At 46.5% G+C, this 20,679-nt stretch overlaps 1 protein-coding gene across 1 annotated transcript in view; it reads right to left on the reverse strand.

Moving 5' to 3' along the window:
• Positions 1 to 20,679, reverse strand: part of LOC106612141 (actin-binding LIM protein 3) — a 125,310-nt gene that overhangs the window by 50,004 nt on the left and 54,627 nt on the right. The window contains exons 3-6 of the mRNA XM_082956066.1: positions 19,649 to 19,832; positions 18,334 to 18,449; positions 17,730 to 17,856; positions 17,450 to 17,543 (exon numbers count right to left, since the gene is read on the reverse strand). Coding sequence (XP_082812192.1) covers positions 17,450 to 17,543; positions 17,730 to 17,856; positions 18,334 to 18,449; positions 19,649 to 19,832 — 521 coding nt within the window. The remainder of the gene's footprint in view (positions 1 to 17,449; positions 17,544 to 17,729; positions 17,857 to 18,333; positions 18,450 to 19,648; positions 19,833 to 20,679) is intronic.

Below are 20,679 nucleotides of genomic sequence, written 5' to 3' on the forward strand. Positions count from 1 at the left end.
AGCCGCGAGCTGCCCAGTGACACCAGCCTACCAGACGAGCTAAATAACTTCTATGCTTGCTTCGAGGCAAGCAACACTGAGGCATGCATGAGAGCATCAGCTGTTCCGGACGACTGTGTGATCACGCTCTCTGTAGCCGACAAGAGTAAGACCTTTAACCTCTTATGGCTAGGGGGCAGTATTTTCACGGCTGGATAAAAAACGTACCCGATTTAATCTGGTTACTAATCCTACCCAATAACTAGAATATGCATATACTTATTATATATGGATAGAAAACACCCTAAAGTTCCTAAAACTGTTTGAATGGTGTCTGTGAGTATAACAGAACTCAAATGGCAGGTCAAAACCTGAGAGATTCCTTTACAGGAAGTGGCCTGTCTGACCATTTCTGGAACTTCTTTGCCATCTCTATCTTTTACAAAGGATCTCTGCTCTAACGTGACACTTCCTACGTCGTCCATAGGCGCTCAGAGCCCGGGAAAAACCTGAATGTCGTCATCCCAGCCCCAGGCTGAAACACATTATCGCCTTTCTCAAGTGGCCGATCAAGGGACTGTGGGCTTAGGCGCGTGACCTGGCCGCCCCCGTCTTTGTGATTTTTTCCTCTCTTTGCCGAAAAGATTCCCGGTCGGAATATTATCGCTTTTCTACGAGAAAAATGGCATAAAAATTGATTTTAAACAGCGGTTGACATGCTTCGAAGTACGGTAATGGAATATTTAGAATTTTTTGTCACGAATTGCGCCATGCGCGCGACCCTTATTTACCATTTCGGATAGTGTCTGGGACGCACGAACAAAACGCCGCTATTCGGATATAACAATGGATTATTTTGGACCAAACCAACATTTGTTATTGAAGTGCATTCTGACGAAGACAACAAAAGGTAATCAAACTTTTATAATAGTAAATCTGATATTGGTGAGTGCTAAACTTGCCGGGTGTCTAAATAGCTAGCCCATGATGGCTGGGCTATGTACTTAGAATATTGCAAAATGTGCTTTCACCAAAAAGCTATTTTAAAATCGGACATATCGAGTGCATAGAGGAGTTCTGTATCTATAATTCTTAAAATAATTGTTATGCTTTTTGTGAATGTTTATCGTGAGTAATTTAGTAAATTATTAGCAAATTCCTCCGGAAGTTTGCGGGGGGTATGCTATTTTTGAACGTCACATGCTAATGTAAAAAGCTGTTTTTTGATATAAATATGAACTTGATTGAACAAAACATGCATGTATTGTATAACATAATGTCCTAGGTGTGTCATCTGATGAAGATCATCAAAGGTTAGTGCTGCATTTAGCTGTCTTCTGGGTTTTTGTGACATTATATGCTAGCTTGAAAAATGGGTGTCTGATTATTTCTGGCTTGGTACTCTGCTGACATAATCTAATGTTTTTCTTTCGTTGTAAAGCCTTTTTGAAATCGGACAGTGTGGTTAGATAAAGGAGAGTCCTGTCTTTAAAATGCTGTGAAATAGTCATATGTTTGAAAAATTGAAGTTTTTATATTTTTGAGGAATTTGTAATTCGCGCCACGCCTATCATTGGATATTGGAGCAGGTGTTCCGCTAGCGGAACGTCTAGATGTAAGAGGTTAAACAGCTCAACATACACAAGGCTGCGGGGCCAGACGGATTACCAGGACATGTGCTCCGAGCATGTGCTGACCAACTGGCAGGTGTCTTCACTGACATTTTCAACATGTCCCTGATTGAGTCTGTAATACCAACATGTTTCAAGCAGACCACCATAGTCCCTGTGCCCAAGAACACAAAGGCAACCGGCCTAAATGACTACAGACCCGTAGCACTCACGTCCGTAGCCATGAAGTGCTTTGAAAGGCTGGTAATGGCTCACATCAACACCATTATCCCAGAAACCCTAGACCCACTCCAATTTGCATACCGCCCAAACAGATCCACAGATGATGCAATCTCTATTTCACTCCACACTGCCCTTTCCCACCTGGACAAAAGGAACACCTATGTGAGAATGCTATTCATTGACTACAGCTCAGCGTTCAACTCCATAGTACCCTCAAAGCTCATCACTAAGCTAAGGATCCTGGGACTAAACACCTCCCTCTGCAACTGGATCCTGGACTTACTGACGGGCCACCCCCAGGTGGTGAGGGTAGGTAGCAACACATCTGCCACTCTGATCCTCAACACTGGAGCTCCCCAGGGGTGCGTGCTCAGTCCCCTCCTGTACTCCCTGTGCACCCATGACTGCATGGCCAGGCACAACTCCAACACCATCATTAAGTTTGCAGACGACAAAACAGTGTTAAGCCTGATCACCGACAACGACGAGACAGCCTATAGGGAGGAGGTCAGAGACCTGGCCGGGTGGTGCTCGAATAACAACCTATCCCTCAACGTAACCAAGACTAAGAAGATGATTGTGGACTACAGGAAAAGGAGCACCGAGCACGCCCCCATTCTCATCGACGGGGCTGTAGTGGAGCAGGTTGAGAGCTTCAAGTTCCTTGGTGTCCACATCAACAACAAACTAGAATGGTCCAAACACACCAAAATAGTCGTGAAGAGGACACGACAAAGCCTATTTCCCCTCAGGAAACTAAAAAGATTTGGCATGGGTCATGAGATCCTCAAAAGGTTCTACAGCTGCAACATCGAGAGCATCCTGACTGGTTGCATCACTGCCTGGTACGGCAATTGCTCAGCCTCTGCCACAAGGCACTTCAGAGGGTAGCGCGTACAGCCCAGTACATCACTGGGGCAAAGCTCCCTGCCATCCAGGACCTCTACACCAGGCGGTGTCAGAGGAAGGCCCTAAAAATTGTCAAAGACCCCAGCCACCCCAGTCATAGACTGTTCTCTCTACTACCGCATGGCAAGCGGTACCGGAGTGACAAGTCTAGGACAAAAAGGCTTCTTAACAGTTTTTACCCCCAAGCCATAAGACTCCTGAACAGGTAACCAAATGGTTACCCGGACTATTTGCATTGTGTGCCCCCCCAACCCCTGCTTTTACGCTGGCCCGACCAAACAGTGCTCCCGCACATTGGCTAACCGGGCTATCTGCATTGTGTCCCACCACCCGCCAACCCCTCTTTTTACGCTACTGCTACTCTCTGTTCATCATATATGCATAGTCACTTTAACCATACCTACATGTACATACTACCTCAATAAGCCTGACTAACCGGTGTCTGAATATTTCCTTGCTACTGTTATTTTCAAATGTCTTTTTACTGTTGTTTTATTTCTTTACTTACCTACACACACACACACATACCTTTTTTTTCGCACTATTGGTTAGAGCCTGTAAGTACGCATTTCACTGTAAGGTCTACACCTGTTGTATTCGGCGCACGTGACAAATAAACTTTGATTTGATTTGATATAATGTTTACATACCCTACATTACTCATCTCATATGTATATACTGTACTCTATACCATCTACTGCATCTTGCCTATGCCGTTCGGCCATCGCTCATTCATATATTTTTATGTACATATTCTTATTCATTCCTTTACACTTGTGTGTATAAGGTAGTTGTTGAGAAATTGTTAGATTACTTGTTAGATATTACTGCATGGTCGGAACTAGAAGCACAAGCATTTCGCTACGCTCGCATTAACATCTGCTAACCCTGTGTATGTGACAAATAAAATTTGATTTGATCATTAAAACAATACAGAAATATACTACGGAAAAAGAAGGAACAGCACGTCAGAAATCAGCTCAATGTAATTGAAGAATCTAGACTAACCATTTCTTGGAAAATTGGAAAACACTAAACAAACAACAACACAAATAATTATCTATCCAAAATGGAGATGTATGGGTAAACCACTTCTCCAATCTTTTTGGCCCTATAACAAAGAACAAACAGCAAAAACGTATACATGATCAAATACAAATCTTAGAATCAAATATTAATAAAGACGACCAGAACCCACAGGATTCTCCAATTACATTGAATGAAATGATAAAATATACAGACAACAAATTCCAATTGGCTATACTTAAACTCTTTAACCTCATCCTTAGCTCTGGCATCTTCCTCAATATTTAGAACCAAGGACTGATCACCCCAATCCCCAAAAGTGGAGACAAATTTGACCCCAATAACTACCGTGGGATATGCGTCAACAGCAACCTTCGAAAATCCTCTGCATTATCATTAACAGCAGACTGAGCAAATGTCAAATTGGATTTTTAACAAATTATCGGACGACAGACCCTGCACACCCTAATAGACAAACAAACAAACAAAAACAAAGGCAAAGTCTTCTCATGCTTTGTTGATTTCAAAAAAGTCTTTGACTCAATTTAGCATGAGGGTCTGCTATACAAATTGATAGACATTATAAAATCCATGTGTAGTAGAGTGATGTTGTTCCCCTAGATTATGCACCAAGTTGCGCACAAGGACAGTTCAAGTAGGCCATATCAAGAGGGGATGTTAATAAGTTAATAACAATAATAATAATTCAATGTGTTTTCTTTATTTAATTACAGCAGCAAAGTTAATGTTATTTTTCAGTGTACAAACATTTTTTGATATCTATATTGTAAATACACCTAATTGTAAAAGTTTGTATATTTTGGTTTGGTCCATCGCGGGTTATCCGTACTTACGTACCCTTTTATCGTTCTCTTTTGCCGGACCTTCAGCTAGCAAGGTGCCCGAGAGCTGTGACTGCACCGAGGGCTAACATATTGTGTGTTGTCTCTTCGTGTGCAGGTCGAATAAAAATGATTCTACCAACAGAATTCCAGTTGTGGCAGTGTCCTAAATAAAAATACACAACGCAGAACGAACCACGCTACAAACTGGTGCCGTGACCTGCCGACTGGTCAGCTCAAGCCGACCCCCGGGAGCTGTGCATGTGGCTGAGGCGCACGACCTGCGCATGCGCATTTGTTGATGGTTTGCTGTAAGCTAATATATACTGTGAACAGTGAATGTGAGTGTAGCATACTCATTAGATACAGGTATTCGTGCTTATTTGTATGTTTTTGATGAATTTGTTTATTGCAATTTTTTTGTATTTGAATGCAGTAAATTACATTGTATTTTAGTGCTCTGTTGAGCCATGGAAGACTCTCAAGTCCACAAATTTTGTTATGCTGGGGATTTTAGTGTGGGTAGAGGGAGGGGTGTCCTTGCATTTACACCACTTGTACAGTCAGCTCCTGGGAGTAGAGCGTTTGCTAGTCCTAGGGTAGGCTGTTTGTTCCACCTGACCAGGGTATCCCACCTCTGTCTTTTGATGTACCGTCATCCACAGTCCTCAGTGATAATGGGACGCCTCCGAGTCAGCTTAGTGACATTATTAAGCAGATTGGTTCAGAGATAGGTGAATCTATCAGAGCGAGTTTACTGCAGTCTGGGGTTTCAAGTCTTGCTCCTGCCTGTCCCCCTCACCAACCCCAGCAGTTTCCCCTGCCTGAGCAGTGTGGGTCAACCTTTATTGATGCGTCCAAGCTGAATCTGGTTGTGAAGTCCGATGTTAGTCCTCCACCTTTCTTTGGGGGTGATGGCTCAGATAAGTACTCTGTCCTGGAGTGGGAGGAGTTAATGGGAGTCTACTTAGAGAAGAGGGGTTACACGGGGTCTGAGAATGTTGGGGAGGTGATGTCTAGGCTCATGGGGAGGGCACGGGATGTGACCAAAGTCTGGATGCGTAACAACCCTGTTGTCACAGATGTTAAGGCGGTGTTCAGTGTTCTCAAGCAACACTTTGGGGATACTGTCTGCTCAGGTATGCCATTAGCTGATTTCTATTCAATCAAACCATATGCTAATGAGGGTCCAATAGATTTCTGGATTAGGCTTAACAAAGCTGCAGAGGCAGCCAAACAGTACCTTGTGAGTGAGGGCAGGACCCTACCCAATGAGTGCTCAGAGTTGGCAGTCATGTTTGTACGCAACTGTCCTGATAAAGAGTTGGCCCAAGTGTTCAAGAGCAAACCCCTTCGTGACTGGACAGCCAGTGAGGTACAGAATCAGTTGGATGAACTGTTAAGGGAACGTAAAGCATGTAGAACACAACTTTCACAGCAGGTGGCTGCCGTCTTTGACTCCCCCCAGGAGGGAGTGGGTCCTGTGAACAGACCTAAGGTGTCATCCTTTTCTCAATGTGGCCGTGAACCAGACCAGGCACCATCGATATCTGAGGGTGAGACATTAGAGAAGGTTTTGACTTTGTTAGAGAAGGCTCTGGTCAGCAATACTCAGTCTGTGAACAGAGGGCCCCGTAAACAGTTCCACAAACGTCAGCGTGAGTGCGCCGTCTGTGGAAGCACTAATCACTGGACCAAAGCTCACTGTCAGATGCACCAGCTGTGCTTCAAGTGCTTCTCTCCGGGCCACATGAGCTTTGACTGTAGTGAGGCTGGGCAGCGACAGAGCCCTGGATGTGGACAGACTGGCAGGTCTCAGGAAAACTAGAATGCCTCCATTCTGAGGAGGGCAATGTGGGGCAGTCTTGTTTTTCCTCCACTGATGATGATATCGAATCTGTTTATTCTTACTTTTGTGAGTCAGTACCCAAGAACAACACAGTCATTTTTCAGAACACAATGAGAATTACTCAGAATGACAGTTTGTTTTACACCTCTGTGCTAGTACAGGATAAAGTTGAGCTGAAGGGGATGTTAGATAGTGGGTCCATGGCTACTACTCTGCGCGCAGATATTGTACCTCGGTTGAGGGAGGCAGGAGTGGTAGAGGGGAACTTTCTAGCTCCTTCAGATATCATCCTGGTGGGTTGTGGTGGGAAGCAAACTAGCCCAGTGGGCATGTGTGATTTAAAAATTCAGCTTTATGGCTTCAGCTATGTAGTCCCAGTGCTTATTGTAGATGGGCAGGTTGATGAACTCATTGTGGGCACTAATGTGTTGAAGTCTTTGATTAGACAGTTCAAATCGAATGACAGCTACTGGCGGGTGGTGGGTACACCAGGTTCCTCTAGCCAGTGCGATGACAGCCACTTCCTGCGTCTCCTGTCAAATCTGGAGAGATGGAGAGGAGACTCCATCCCAGATAAAGTAGGCACCATTAAGTTGAAGAGAGCAGTAACGCTCCAACCCATGAGTGAGCATCTGGTGTGGGGCCGCCTACCCCCAAAGACAAAACTCTCTGTGGGCAGTACTGTTGTTGTCGAGCCCAGCACGTCTCGGTGTGTGAATCGACACATACTAGTGGGGAGAGTAGATACGCCTCTGTGGGGGGATGGATGGCTACCTGTGAAGATAGTGAATCCAACAACATCACCAGTTACCCTGAGACGAAATGCTAAAGTGGCGGATGTGTATCCTTGCATTGCATTAGAGTATTTTGATGATGTCAAGCAGCAAGCAGCTTACCAGAACGTGGCTAAAGTTCAATGTGACAGCTCACACGGCAGTCTGACAGCTAAGAGTTCAGTTGGTGGCAGTGTAGTTCATGGCAACAGTACACTGAGCAATCTTGGACTTCAAGGCCTGTCTGTTGAGGAGTGTCCAGTTTCACAGTTCTGGAAGGATAAACTTGTCAATTTAATTGGGAAGTATGACACAGTGTTCTCTAGACATAGCCTAGATTGTGGTGAGGCAAAGGGGTTCTGCCATCGCATACGGCTGACTGATGACCGCCCATTTCGATTACCTTATCGTAGGCTTTCTCCAGCTCATTACCAAAAACTCAGGGAAACACTGGATGATATGGAGGAAAAGGAAATCGTCATAAAATCCAGCAGTGAGTATGCCTCACCTTTGGTGCTGGTATGGAAAAAGAATGGGGACTTGCGCCTATGTACTGACTTTAGGTGGTTAAATGCACGCACTGTAAAGGACGCTCATCCCCTGCCTCATCAGGCTGATGTACTGGCCGCGCTGGGAGGTAATGCCTTCTTCAGCACAATGGACTTGACGTCAGGGTATTATAACGTGCCACTGCATGAAGAGGATAAGAAATACACTGCCTTTTCCTCTCCTTTAGGTCTGCACGAGTACAATCGGTTGCCTCAGGGCCTATGCAACAGCCCGGCTACGTTTATGAGAATGATGCTGACAATCTTTGGTGACCAAAACTTTCTAAGTCTCCTTTGTTATTTGGATGATCTGATGGTTTTTGCTAAGACTGAGGAAGAGAGTCTGCAGAGACTTGAGATGGTTTTTCAGTGGTTGCAGGAGCACAATCTTAAACTGTCTCCGTCTAAGTGCAAGTTTTTGAGGAGGTCTGTTAAGTTTTTGGGTCACATCATTTCTCAGGAGGGTGTAGCCACTGACCCTGCTAAAGTTCAAACTATTTTGAACGTGACTGAGAGCAAGATGATGGAAGCTGATGGTGTCACTCCGTCTCCTAGCAAAATCCGTTCTTTTCTTGGTATGGTAGTATACTATCAACACTACATTGAGAATTGTTCCATGGTTGCTAGGCCGTTGTTTCAGCTAACTACAGGTCAGAAGAAGCCTAGGAGAGGCAAGGGTAGGAGGAGGCCTGGTCCCTCTCGCAGGCTCACTGCTGCAGACTGGACTGCCGAATGTCAACTCGCTTTTGAAGCTTTGAAATCAGCACTAGTTGACCAGCCACTGCTGGCTCATCCAGATTTTTCTCAGCCATTTTTACTTTCTGTGGATGCATCTACTAGTGGTTTGGGAGCTGTACTATCCCAAGTGCAAGATGGGACGGCAATAGCCAGGCCAATAGCTTTTGCTAGTAAATCTCTTAATCATGCACAATCCAAGTATCCTGCTCACCGGCTGGAATTTCTAGCCATGAAATGGGTCATTCATGATAAATTCAGCCATTGGCTGCGAGGGCATAAGTTTACTGTGTGGACCGACAACAATCCACTCAAATATATTCTTACAAAGCCGAGACTTGATGTATGCGAGCAGAGATGGGTCGCAAAGCTGGCACCCTTTGACTTTGATATCCAGTACATACCAGGTCCCAAGAATGTCGTTGCTGATGCCTTGAGCAGAGAGCCATTTGTTCGCTCCACAGTTTTGCACCGACTGACAAGAATCCCATATGATGTCCTGCTGGAGGAAGCCAGAGGTCTTCGAGTGGGTGATGTTCAAGACATGTTCCGCCTCTCCTGTGAACAGCCCGAGGCTGGCTGTGGAACGTCTATGGCTCCTGGGAGTGAGTTAAGTAGAGCTGGAGACGATGTCAGTGGGTTGGTTTCCTGTGAAGAGGTGTCTGCTGTCCTCCATGCTCACCGCCGATGGGATGATGGTGCCACGGTGAGGGCCATTTCACACGCGCAGCACCTTGAGAAGTTGATGTCCATGGGTCAGAGCCCTTTACCTGTCTTTACACACAAGGAGCTGTATGATAACCAGTCACTGGATCCTGTCATCAGCAGAGTCATGTTCTTTGTAGATAGAGGCCGGCGCCCATCTGGGAGAGAGCGAGTCCTTGAAGCTAATGAAACAGTTTATACTCTAAGACAGTGGGGAAAACTCACCACGCGGTTTGTGATTCTGTATCGTGTCTCAAAACACCCAGTGAGTAAGAAGAAAATATTCCAGTATGTTGTACCTGTGTCTTTGAGAGGCCTTGTGTTGAAGGGAGTTCATGATGATGCTGGTCATCAGGGTCAGCAGCGCACATTGTGGCTTACGAGACAGCGGTTTTACTGGGACTCTATGGAAAAGGATGTCAAGGAATACGTGGCCCACTGTAAGAGATGCGTGTTGAGTAAAGCACCTGAGCCTGAAGCAAGAGCTCCACTTGTCTCCATTGTGACAACGGCACCTTTGGAACTTGTGTGTATTGATTTCTGGACTGCAGAAGATTCAAACAACAAGTCTATTGATGTGTTAGTAGTGACTGATCAATTTTACTAAGCTGGCATGTGCGTATCCGTGTCCAACCCAGTCTGCTAAGACTGTGGCTCGTGTTCTCTGGAATAATTTCTTCTGCGTTTATGGGTTCGCTGATTGTATCCATTCTGACAGGGGTGCTAACTTTGAAAGTTCACTTATTGCAGAATTACTTCAGTTATCTGGTGTTGGAAAGTCCCACACCACACCTTATCATCCCATGGGGAACGGTCAAGCAGAACGTCTAAATCGCACGCTGGGTGGGATGATTAGAGCTCTGCCAGCTAGGTCCAAGGCTAAATGGCCTCAGATGTTGAACACATTGACATTCTCCTATAACTGCACTGTTCACGAGACTACTGGGTTCCGCCCTTCTTGATGTTTGGACGCACACCTAGGCTGCCAGTAGATGTTATGTTTGAAAGTGTGCTGTTGGATGGGGACACGGTCGATGTGGATAAGTATGTCCAGTCTTTGGGTGAGGATCTGAGAGAAGCCATGACATTGGCTCAGCAGCATGCAAGTAAGCAACAAAAGAGACAAGCCGAGGCCTACAACAGACGGTCGAAGGGTCATTCGGTAGAGAAGGGAGACAGAGTTCTACTTGCTAACAAGGGAGAGAGGGGCAAGAAGAAACTGGCTGATCGCTGGGACAGTGCGGTGTACATAGTTGTTGCGAAGAACAGCTCACTGAACACATATCGTATACAGCACCCTACCACTGGACGCATCAAGACGGTGCATAGGAACCTGATTATGCCAGTCAACTTTCTGCCTTTGCCTTCTTGGGAGGAACCTGAGAGTCACCGATATCTATCGAGTGGTGACGTGTTCTCTGAGATGTCTGCAGCGTCCAGCAAAATGGATGGGAGTGACGCAAGGACTGTCCACTGGGTAGCAAGCCTTCCTGAGTCTTCTGGGAGGATATTCCAAGAGGATGGTGTAGTCCCAGTTGATGGAAGTGAAGTGGAACGGCCATATGACGTCCCCTTGAGTGAGGTGTGCTCAGTAGAAGTGGACCAGAGAGAGATCCCCAAAGCCTACAAGAGTTCTGATGGCGAAACTCCATTCAGTGGGGATGGTGCTGTAACAGATGTTGTTAACTTGGTTGAAGATGCTTTGTCAGTGTGGTCTGTGGCAATCTACCAGGATTCTGATCAGTCGTCTGACACTACTAGTGTTGAGTCTGTAACTGAAAGTGTGCTGGCTCCGGATGGGCCGAGTTGTAGTATTCCCCAACCTGAGGTTAGACCTCTGAGCACGGTTAGTGCTGTCCGTGACATTCCTGCTAGGTTTTTGGGTGAGGGTGTTCGGACTAGACTAGGTAGATTTATTAAGCCAGTGAATAGGTTAATCCAAACTATGTCTACACTGGAAATGAAACCGTTCTTGGTTTCTCAGTGACGGTAGGATATTGCCTACCTTTTCATTTTTTGGGGTGTATATGGTAATCTAACTGGGTCTTAGAGTGATTTGTGGGTTGGTCTAATATTTTTGACAATTCATGTAACTTTGTGTGTAGTTCATCAGCATAAAATGTATTTGGCATTTTTTGTATACGGTTGAATAAGGGATTAGCTACCTCTTATTTTTCCTAATCCTTCGCGGGATAGCTTTCCAGCTGATCGACCATTTGTGGGTCTAGACTTAAGGGACTACACTGGGTTACTCCGTCGCTCTGTGGGTGTGAATTTTTTTTTCTTTCTTTGCTTTGTTACCTTCGAGGTAATGTGTTTTGTTTTGTGCCTATAATCTAGTGTAAAACAGTGGGGGTGAATGTAGTAGAGTGATGTTGTTCCCCTAGATTATGCACCAAGTTGCGCACAAGGACAGTTCAAGTAGGCCAGGTCAAGAGGGGATGTTAATAAGTTAATAACAATAATAATAATTCAATGTGTTTTCTTTATTTAATTACAGCAGCATAGTTAATGTTATTTTTCAGTGTACAAACATTTTTTGATATCTATATTGTAAATACACCTAATTGTAAAAGTTTGTATATTTTGGTTTGGTCCATCGCGGGTTATCCGTACTTACGTACCCTTTTATCGTTCTCTTTTGCCGGACCTTCAGCTAGCAAGGTATGTTGTCCTTGGCGTCGTAATTTGGCAATATAAAACTGTGGTAAAGTTACATAAAGTGCTGTTACGCAACTATAGGTTTTGTTACAATGTGAACAATTATAAAGATTTATGTTAACAACTTTCACCAAGCTCGCTAATTAGGGTACCTATTGTAACTTGGGAGTATTTGGGACCGTGTTTGAGTGAGTTGCTATGTGCTCACGCAGGTGCCCGAGAGCTGTGACTGCACCGAGGGCTAACATATTGTGTGTTGTCTCTTCGTGTGCAGGTATGCCTTTTATTTTGTTCCGAATATGTTGTATACCATTTTAATTGTATAGTGTGCTGTTGGGCACTGAATGTATGTATGCAGTTCCCGCTCTTTTGCCGGACCTTCAGCTAGCAAGGTGCCCGAGAGCTGTGACTGCACCGAGGGCTAACATATTGTGTGTTGTCACTTCGTGTGCAGGTCGAATAAAATGATTCTACCAACAGAATTCCAGTTGTGGCAGTGTCCTAAATAAAAATACACAACGCAGAACGAACCACGCTACACATGCACACAAACAACAAGTGTGCACTTAAAATTGGCAAAAAACACACACATTTATTCCCACAGGGCCGGGGGGTGAGACAGGGATGCAGCTTAAGCCCCACCCTCTTCAACATATAGATCAACGAATTGGCGAGGGCACTAGAACAGTCTGCAGCACCCGGCCTCACCCTACTAGAATCTCAAGTCAAATGTCTACTGTTTGCTGATGATCTGGTGCTTCTGTCCCCAACCAAGGAGGGCCTACAGCAGCACCCAGAACTTCTGCACAGATTCTGCCAGACCTGGGCCCTGACAGTAAATCTCAGTAAGACAATAATAATGATGTTCCAAAAAAGCTCCAGTCGCCAGGACCACAAATACAAATTCCATCTAGACTCCGTTGCCCTAAAACACACAAAAAACGATACATACGTACCTTGGCCTAAACATCAGCTGCACAGGTAACTTCCACAAAGCTGTGATCGATCTGAGAGACAAGGCAAGAAGGGCCTTCTATGCCATCAAAAGTAACATAAAATTCGACATACCATATTTGAATCAGTTATAGAACCAATTGCCCTTTATGGTTGTGAGGTCTGGGGTCCGCTCACCAACCAAGAATTCACAAAATGAGACAAACACCAAATTGAGACTCTGCATGCAGAATTCGGCAAAAATATCCTCAGTGTACAACATAAAACACAAAATAATCTATGCAAAGCAGAATTAGGCCGATACCCACTAATTATCAAAATCCAGAAAAGAGACGTTAAATTATACAACCACCTAAAAGGAAGCGATTCCAAAACCTTCCATAACAAATCCATCACCTACAGAGAGATGAACCTGGAGAAGAGTCCCCTAAGCAAGCTGGTCCTGGGTCTCTGTTCACAAACATGAACAGACCCAACAGAGCCCCAGGACAGCAATACAATTAGACCCATCATGAGAAAACAAAAATATAATTACTTGACACATTGGAAAGAATTGGCCCTAAACAGAGAGTACATAGTGGCAGAATACCTGACCACTGTGACTGACCCAAAATTAAGGAAAGCTTTGACTATGTACAGACTCAGTGAGCATAGCCTTGCTATTGAGAATGGCTGCTGTAGCCAGACCTGGCTCTCAAGAGAAGACAGGCTATGTGCACACTGCCCACAAAATGAGGTGGAAACTGAGCTGCAATTCCTAACCTCCTGCCAAATGTATGACCATATTAGAGACACATATTTCCCTCAGATTATACAGATCCACAAGAATTAAAATACAAACCCAATTTTTATAAACTCCCATATCTACTGGGTGAAATACCACAGTGTGCCATCACAGCAGCACTATGTGTGACCTATTGCAACATGAAAAGTGCAACCAGTGAAGAAGAAACACCATTGTAAATACAACCCATATTTATGTTTACTTATTTTCCCTTTTGTACTTCAACTATTTGCACAACGTTACAACACTGTATATATACATAATATGACTTTTGTGATGTAATGTTTATTGTTCATTTTTATTGTTTATTTCAGTTCTGTATATTATCTACTTCACTTGCTTTGTCAATATTAACATATGTTTCCCATGCCAATAAAGCCCCTTGAATTGAATTGAATTGAGAGAGGGAAAGAGACAGACAGGGAGAGAGACAGACAGGGAGAGAGACAGACAGGGAGAGAGACAGACAGGGAGAGAGACAGACAGAGAGAGAAACAGAGAGAGACACAGAGAGAGGGAGAGAGAGAGAGAGAGCGAGAGAGAGACACTCACAGAGAGACAGAGAGAGAGACACACACAGAGAGACAGAGAGAGAGAGAGAGAGAGAGAGACAGAGAGATACAGAGAGAGACAGAGAGAGAGAGACACACACAGAGAGACAGAGAGAGATAGAGAGAGACAGAGAGATACAGAGAGAGACAGAGAGAGAGAGAGAGAGAGAGAGAGAGAGAGAGAGAGAGTAATATGTAAGGTTCCTGTACAGATCAGTGTAATATTCATTTCCTGTTCAGATCAGTGTAATATTCATTTCCTGTACAGATCAGTGTAATATTCATTTCCTGTACAGATCAGTGTAATATTCATTTCCTTTAATATTCACTTTCTGTACAGATCCGTGAAATATTCATTTCCTGTACAGATCAGTGTATAGTACTAAATCATATTTCCAACCAGCTTCCTCCGTCTGTCTCAGGTGGCTCTGAAGCTGTGGGGCTTCAGCACACCCTGGGAGCTCTGTTTCTGTCTCCAGTGTTCCGAGCTTCCGGCTCGTGTGTTTTGAGAACGGCCCGTTTACCTGTGGTCCCAGAGGCAGCCATTAACGGTAAGAGTCTGTAATGAGGCCTGGGGTCTCTAACGGCTGCTGGGCCTGCTAGCTCTAATGGTCTATTAAACCTTGGAGACAGAGACAGAGAGGCAGGAGGGAGGACAGGCCTGCTAGCTCTAATGGTCTATTAGACCTTGGAGACAGAGACAGAGAGGCAGGAGGGAAAGGAGGCCTGCTAGCTCTAATGGTCTATTAGACCTTGGAGACAGAGACAGAGAGGCAGGAGGGAAAGGAGGCCTGCTAGTTCTAATGGTCTATTAGACCTTGGAGACAGAGACAGAGAGGCAGGAGGAAGGACAGGCCTGCTAGCTCTAATGGTCTATTAGACCTTGGAGACAGAGACAGAGAGGCAGGAGGGAAAGGAGGCCTGCTAGCTCTAATGGTCTATTAGACCTTGGAGACAGAAACAGAGAGGCAGGAGGGAAAGGAGACCTGCTAGTTCTAATGGTCTATTAGACCTTGGAGACAGAGACAGAGAGGCAGGAGGGAAAGGAGGCCTGCTAGTTCTAATGGTCTATTAGACCTTGGAGACAGAGACAGAGAGGCAGGAGGGAAAGGAGGCCTGCTAGCTCTAATGGTCTATTAGACCTTGGAGACAGAGACAGAGAGGCAGGAGGGAAAGGAGGCCTGCTAGTTCTAATGGTCTATTAGACCTTGGAGACAGAGACAGAGAGGCAGGAGGGAGGACAGGCCTGCTAGCTCTAATGGTCTATTAGACCTTGGAGACAGAGACAGAGAGGCAGGAGGGAAAGGAGGCCTGCTAGTTCTAATGGTCTATTAGACCTTGGAGACAGAGACAGAGAGGCAGGAGGGAAAGGAGGCCTGCTAGCTCTAATGGTCTATTAGACCTTGGAGACAGAGACAGAGAGGCAGGAGGGAAAGGAGGCCTGCTAGTTCTAATGGTCTATTAGACCTTGGAGACAGAGACAGAGAGGCAGGAGGGAGGACAGGCCTGCTAGCTCTAATGGTCTATTAGACCTTGGAGACAGAGACAGAGAGGCACGAGGGAAAGGAGGCCTGCTAGCTCTAATGGTCTATTAGACCTTGGAGACAGAGACAGAGAGGCAGGAGGGAAAGGAGGCCTGCTAGTTCTAATGGTCTATTAGACCTTGGAGACAGAGACAGAGAGGCAGGAGGGAAAGGAGGCCTGCTAGCTCCTGCTGTGTTCTCACTGCTCATTACTGGAACAATCTCATCAAATGGGCTTCTCTCACTGTTTTAAAGGACCAACAACATCTCACAGTATTTTGTTCATTAGTCCACTGTTAATATGGTCCCAAACATTGTGCATGTTAGCAGTTAAGTTTTAAAAAGCAAAAAGTGTGGAGATACGTTTCGCATGATATGATGACATGGTGAGGCATGCACCATTTTTTGGGACCATATCAGTGGACTAATGAACAAAACACTACATATGTTTTTTGAGTAAAGTAATAAATGAAGACTCTCAGACTGTTACAGACTGTAGCTACAGCATTGGTATCTGGACACACACACACACACACGCACACACACGCACACGCACGCACACGCACACACACGCACACACACGCACACACATGCACACACATGCACACACATGCACACACATGCACACACACCATAAACACACACACAGACACACACCCACCACAGGCCAGGAGATAAAGCCAGCCATGTTGTAGAAGCTATTAATAACCCAGAGAGAGACAGACTGATGGAGAGGCACAGAGCACTTCACACACACAGAGGAGAGGGGAGGAGAGGAGAGGAGGGGAGAGGTGAGGAAAGGTGAGGAGATGAGAGGTGAGGAGGGAAGATGTGATGAGAGGAGATGTGAGGAGGGGAGATGGGAGGTGATGAGGGGAGAGGAGATGTGATGAGAGGTGAGGAGAGGTGAGGAGGGAAGATGAGAGGTGAGGAGGGGAGAGGAGATGTGATGAGAGGAGATGAGAGGTGAGGAGGGGAGGGGAGAGGAGATCTGATGAGAGGTGAGGAGAGGTGAGGAGGGAAGATGAGAGGTGAGGAGGGGAGATGTGATGAGAGGAGATGAGGTGAGGAGGGGAGAGGAGATGTGATGAGAGGAGATGAGAGGTGAGGTGAGGAGGGGAGGGGAGAGGAGATGTGATTAAAGGAGATGAGAGGTGAGGAGGGAAGAGGAGAGGTGAGGTGATGAGAGGTGAGGAGGGGAGATGTGATGAGAGGAGATGAGAGGTGAGGAGGGGAGATGAGAGGTGAGGAAGGGAGGGGAGAGGAGAGGTGAGGAGGGGAAATGAGAGGTGAGGAGGGGAGGGGAGGGGAGATGAGATGAGAGGAGACGAGAGGTGAGGAGGGGAGGGGAGAGGAGAGGTGAGGAGGGGAGATGAGATGTGATGAGAGGAGATGAGAGGTGAGGAAGGGAAATGAGAGGTGAGGAGGTGAGGAGGGGAGAAGAGAGGTGAGGAGGTGAGATTACAGGTGAGGAGGGGAGAGGAGAGATGAGGAGAGGAGAGATGAGGTGAGGAGAGGTGAGGAGACGAGAGAAGACGAGAGGTGAGGAGAGGTGAGGAGGGGAGAGAAGATGAGAGGAGAGGGGAGAGGTGAGGAAAGGAAAGGAAAGGAGAAAAGAGAAGATGTGGGGAGAGGAGAGGAGCAAAGAGGGGAGAGAAGAGGAAAGGTGAATAGAGAATAGGTGAGGTGAGGAGATGAGAGGCGAGGGCCACAGAAGACAGTATAGGTCCCCAGGGGGAGTGTTTATGAGTGTTCACCTCCAGTACCCGTCCACTGATGTATCTGCTGCACGTCTCACACTTAACCCCAAACTGGGCATGGTAGTCAGACTCACAGTACGGCACATTGTCCCTGAAACACAAAGGCAAAAAATTACAACCAAAGGTGTGTGTACATGTATCTGTCTGTGTGTGTGTGTGTGTGTGGTGTCTGTCTGTGTGTGTGCATGCCCAAGTGCCCATGTGTATATACGTCTGTGTGTGCGGTTGTGTGTGTGTGTGTGTGTGTGTGTGTGTGTGTGCGTGCGTGTGTACTGACTTGCTGATGTATTCCCCAGTGAGGACCATGTTGCAGGTTTGACACTTGAAGCAGCTGACATGCCACTGTTTCTCCAATGCCAGCAGAGACTGTCCCTGTTTTATATCTTCTCCACACCCCGAACAGTCTGGAGAGAGAGGGAGGAGGGGTGGGAGATAGGGGGAGAGGAGGGGGAGATGGGGAGAGGGAGGGGGAAGAGGAGGGGAGATGGGGAGAGGGAGAGAAGGGGGAGAGGGAGAGGGGGAGGGAGTAGGAGGGGAGAGGGAGAGGGGGAGAGAGGGAGAAATGTAGGGGTGATTGGGAGAGAGAGAGGGAGAGAGGGAGGGGGAGCGAGGGGGAGGGAGGGGAGGACGAGGTAAGAGGGAGAAAGGGGGAGGGGGGAGATGGGAGGGGGTGAGAAGGGGGAGAGGGTGATGGGAGGGGGAGAGAGGGGGTGGAGGAGAGAGAGAAGGGAGAGTGGAGGGGGAGTGGAGTGGGAGAGGGAGGAGGGGAGAGAGGGGGAAATAGGCGATGAGAAAAGTGAGAGAATTAGGGGTGTGAGAGAAAAAAGTGAGAGAGGGACAACATTTCTGACCCGTGAAGACCTCTAGAGGGCGCGACTTACGGCTGGGTCCGTGGATCTTGATTGGTTCGTTGGAGGTGACAAGTGTGTGAGAACACTGCTGACACACACAGTCCTTCCCACTGAACGTCACTCTGTCTCCGATAGGGAACGGCTTCCTGCATGGGGGAGATACACACTGATTAATACACACACTTGCGTACACATACACACGCATGCACGCACACACACCCTGCGCCCAGGGGAGACACCACAGCTGGTGCCACCTGGTCATTGTCCTCATCACTGCACAACCAATGCTCTCACGCCATGCCGGGATGAGGACACACACACACACACACACACACACACACACACACACACACACACACACACACACACACACACACACACACACACACACACACACACACACACACACACACACACACACACACACACACACACACACACACACACACACCACACACTGGTTTCACAGTGACTGAGGAAAATTAACTCAGAAGCCTATAAAGCCCAGCTTTAGACACATGCAGGAACAACCTCTCACTTTACCCAGAAAAGGTGTGGTTTTTGTCTGTGTGTGTGTGTGTGTGTGGTGTCTGTCTGTGTGTGTGCATGCCCAAGTGCCCATGTGTATATACGTCTGTGTGTGCGGTTGTGTGTGTGTGTGCATGCCCAAGTGTCTGTGTGTATATATGTGTGTGTGTGTGTGTGTGTGTGTGTGTGTGTGTGTGTGTGTGTGTGTGTGTGTGTGTGTGTGTGTGTGTGTGTGTGTGTGTGTGTGTGTTGTCAGTGAATATTTGCTGTGTGAGAGCAGGTATCATGTCTTTAGTTGTGAGGAAGATGTCCTTGGATGGCCTACAGAATGTTAGTGTGCTGTCAGGCATGTCTGGAGACCACGGTTTGATGCTTTCAGATAGCTGACGTTCTTAGATGTACAAGACTAGAGGTGTCGTAGACTAGAGGAGTGTGTGTGTGTGTGACTTTGCTGTTACCTGCGTGTGTGTCTCTTCCTCCAGACACTCTCTGCACCGTCAGCCTTGCTCTGTGCTTTCAACTTTTTACTCTACATATTTAATGGAAGCTGCGTTACTCTGGCCACAAACGCAGTGCTGCTATTTCTGTCCCACTCTGACAGCACGCTCTGTATCTCTGTCTCGGTCTCCCACCATCTCTGCTGCATTTTCAAAATACCAGTTCACTGAAAACGCAAGACAGAGCTAACTACAAAATAGCTAAACCTTACACTCACTGTTTCATTTGATCAAATTGATCAATCAGGAATAGATTGTTTGTGTGTGTGTGTGTGTGCGTGTGTGTGTGTCTGTGCATGGATGTGTGTGCTTGTGGGCACCTGCAGACACTGCAGACGAAGCAGGTAGGGTGGTAGGTCCTCCCCAGAGCAGAAACCACCTCCCCGGTGATGAATCCGTCACAGCGGTCACAGCGTGTCCCATACAGACGCTGGTAGTCTGACGTACAGATGTACTCACCACTCTTCTGATAGAACCCAGATCTAGCCAGGCCACACCCACACACTGGAGAGAGATAGAGATGGGGGAGAGAAAGAAAGATGGGGCAGAGAGAGAGACAGGGGGGGAGAGAGACGGTGGGGTGGGGGGAGAAAAAGCGACAGAGAAGGGGGAGTGAGAGAGAGATGGGGAGAGAGAGAGAGAGATGGGGGAGAGTGAGGGGAGGAAGAGAGACACAGAGGGGGGAGTGAGAGAGAGAGATGGGGGAGAGTGAGGGGAGAAAGAGAGACAGAGAGGGGGGAGGGAGAGAGAGAGAGAGAGGGGGAGAGAATGGGAGAGAGAGGGAGGGAGAGGAGGAAAGAAAGAGAGAAAAAAAGAGACAGTGGATTAGGTTAAAGACTGAACACTCAAACTATTCTAAATTAACAAGCACGGAAAAAACTAAATACAAAACTGATTGCAGCAAGCTACAGTAATTCCTCAGCTTTAGCTTAGGTGGCAAAGCTAGTCTATATTCTGGATTTGGACCCAGTTGGTCACATCTGCCCCACTTCCACAGTAAACTGTTCGAAATGAGACAATTAGTGCTTTATGGGGAGCTCAGAGGGTTGTTTAGTGGTGGTTCAGACAGAGAGGAACTTTGTTGGGTTTCATTAGGTTTCCTCCTCCCTACTTCTCCAGACAGAAAATAAAGACAGACAGACATAAACATGGTTGTGTGTGTGTGTATTTGCGTGCCTGCATACTTGCGTGCATGAGTGTGTTTCTGGGTGTCCTGTATGCATTTTGTGGCAACAGTTTGCTGTGATGTGAAAATAAAGACAATGTGGAAAACTCATTTTCTCCAGAAGATCCAGAAACGACTCCTTCATTATAGATCAATGAGACGGAACAAAATTACTTTTCCTACATT

The sequence above is a fragment of the Salmo salar genome, chromosome 09 (genome assembly GCF_965601325.2).
Source record: "Salmo salar chromosome 09, fSalSal1, whole genome shotgun sequence".
In the NCBI taxonomy this organism is placed as follows: Eukaryota; Metazoa; Chordata; class Actinopteri; order Salmoniformes; family Salmonidae; genus Salmo; species Salmo salar.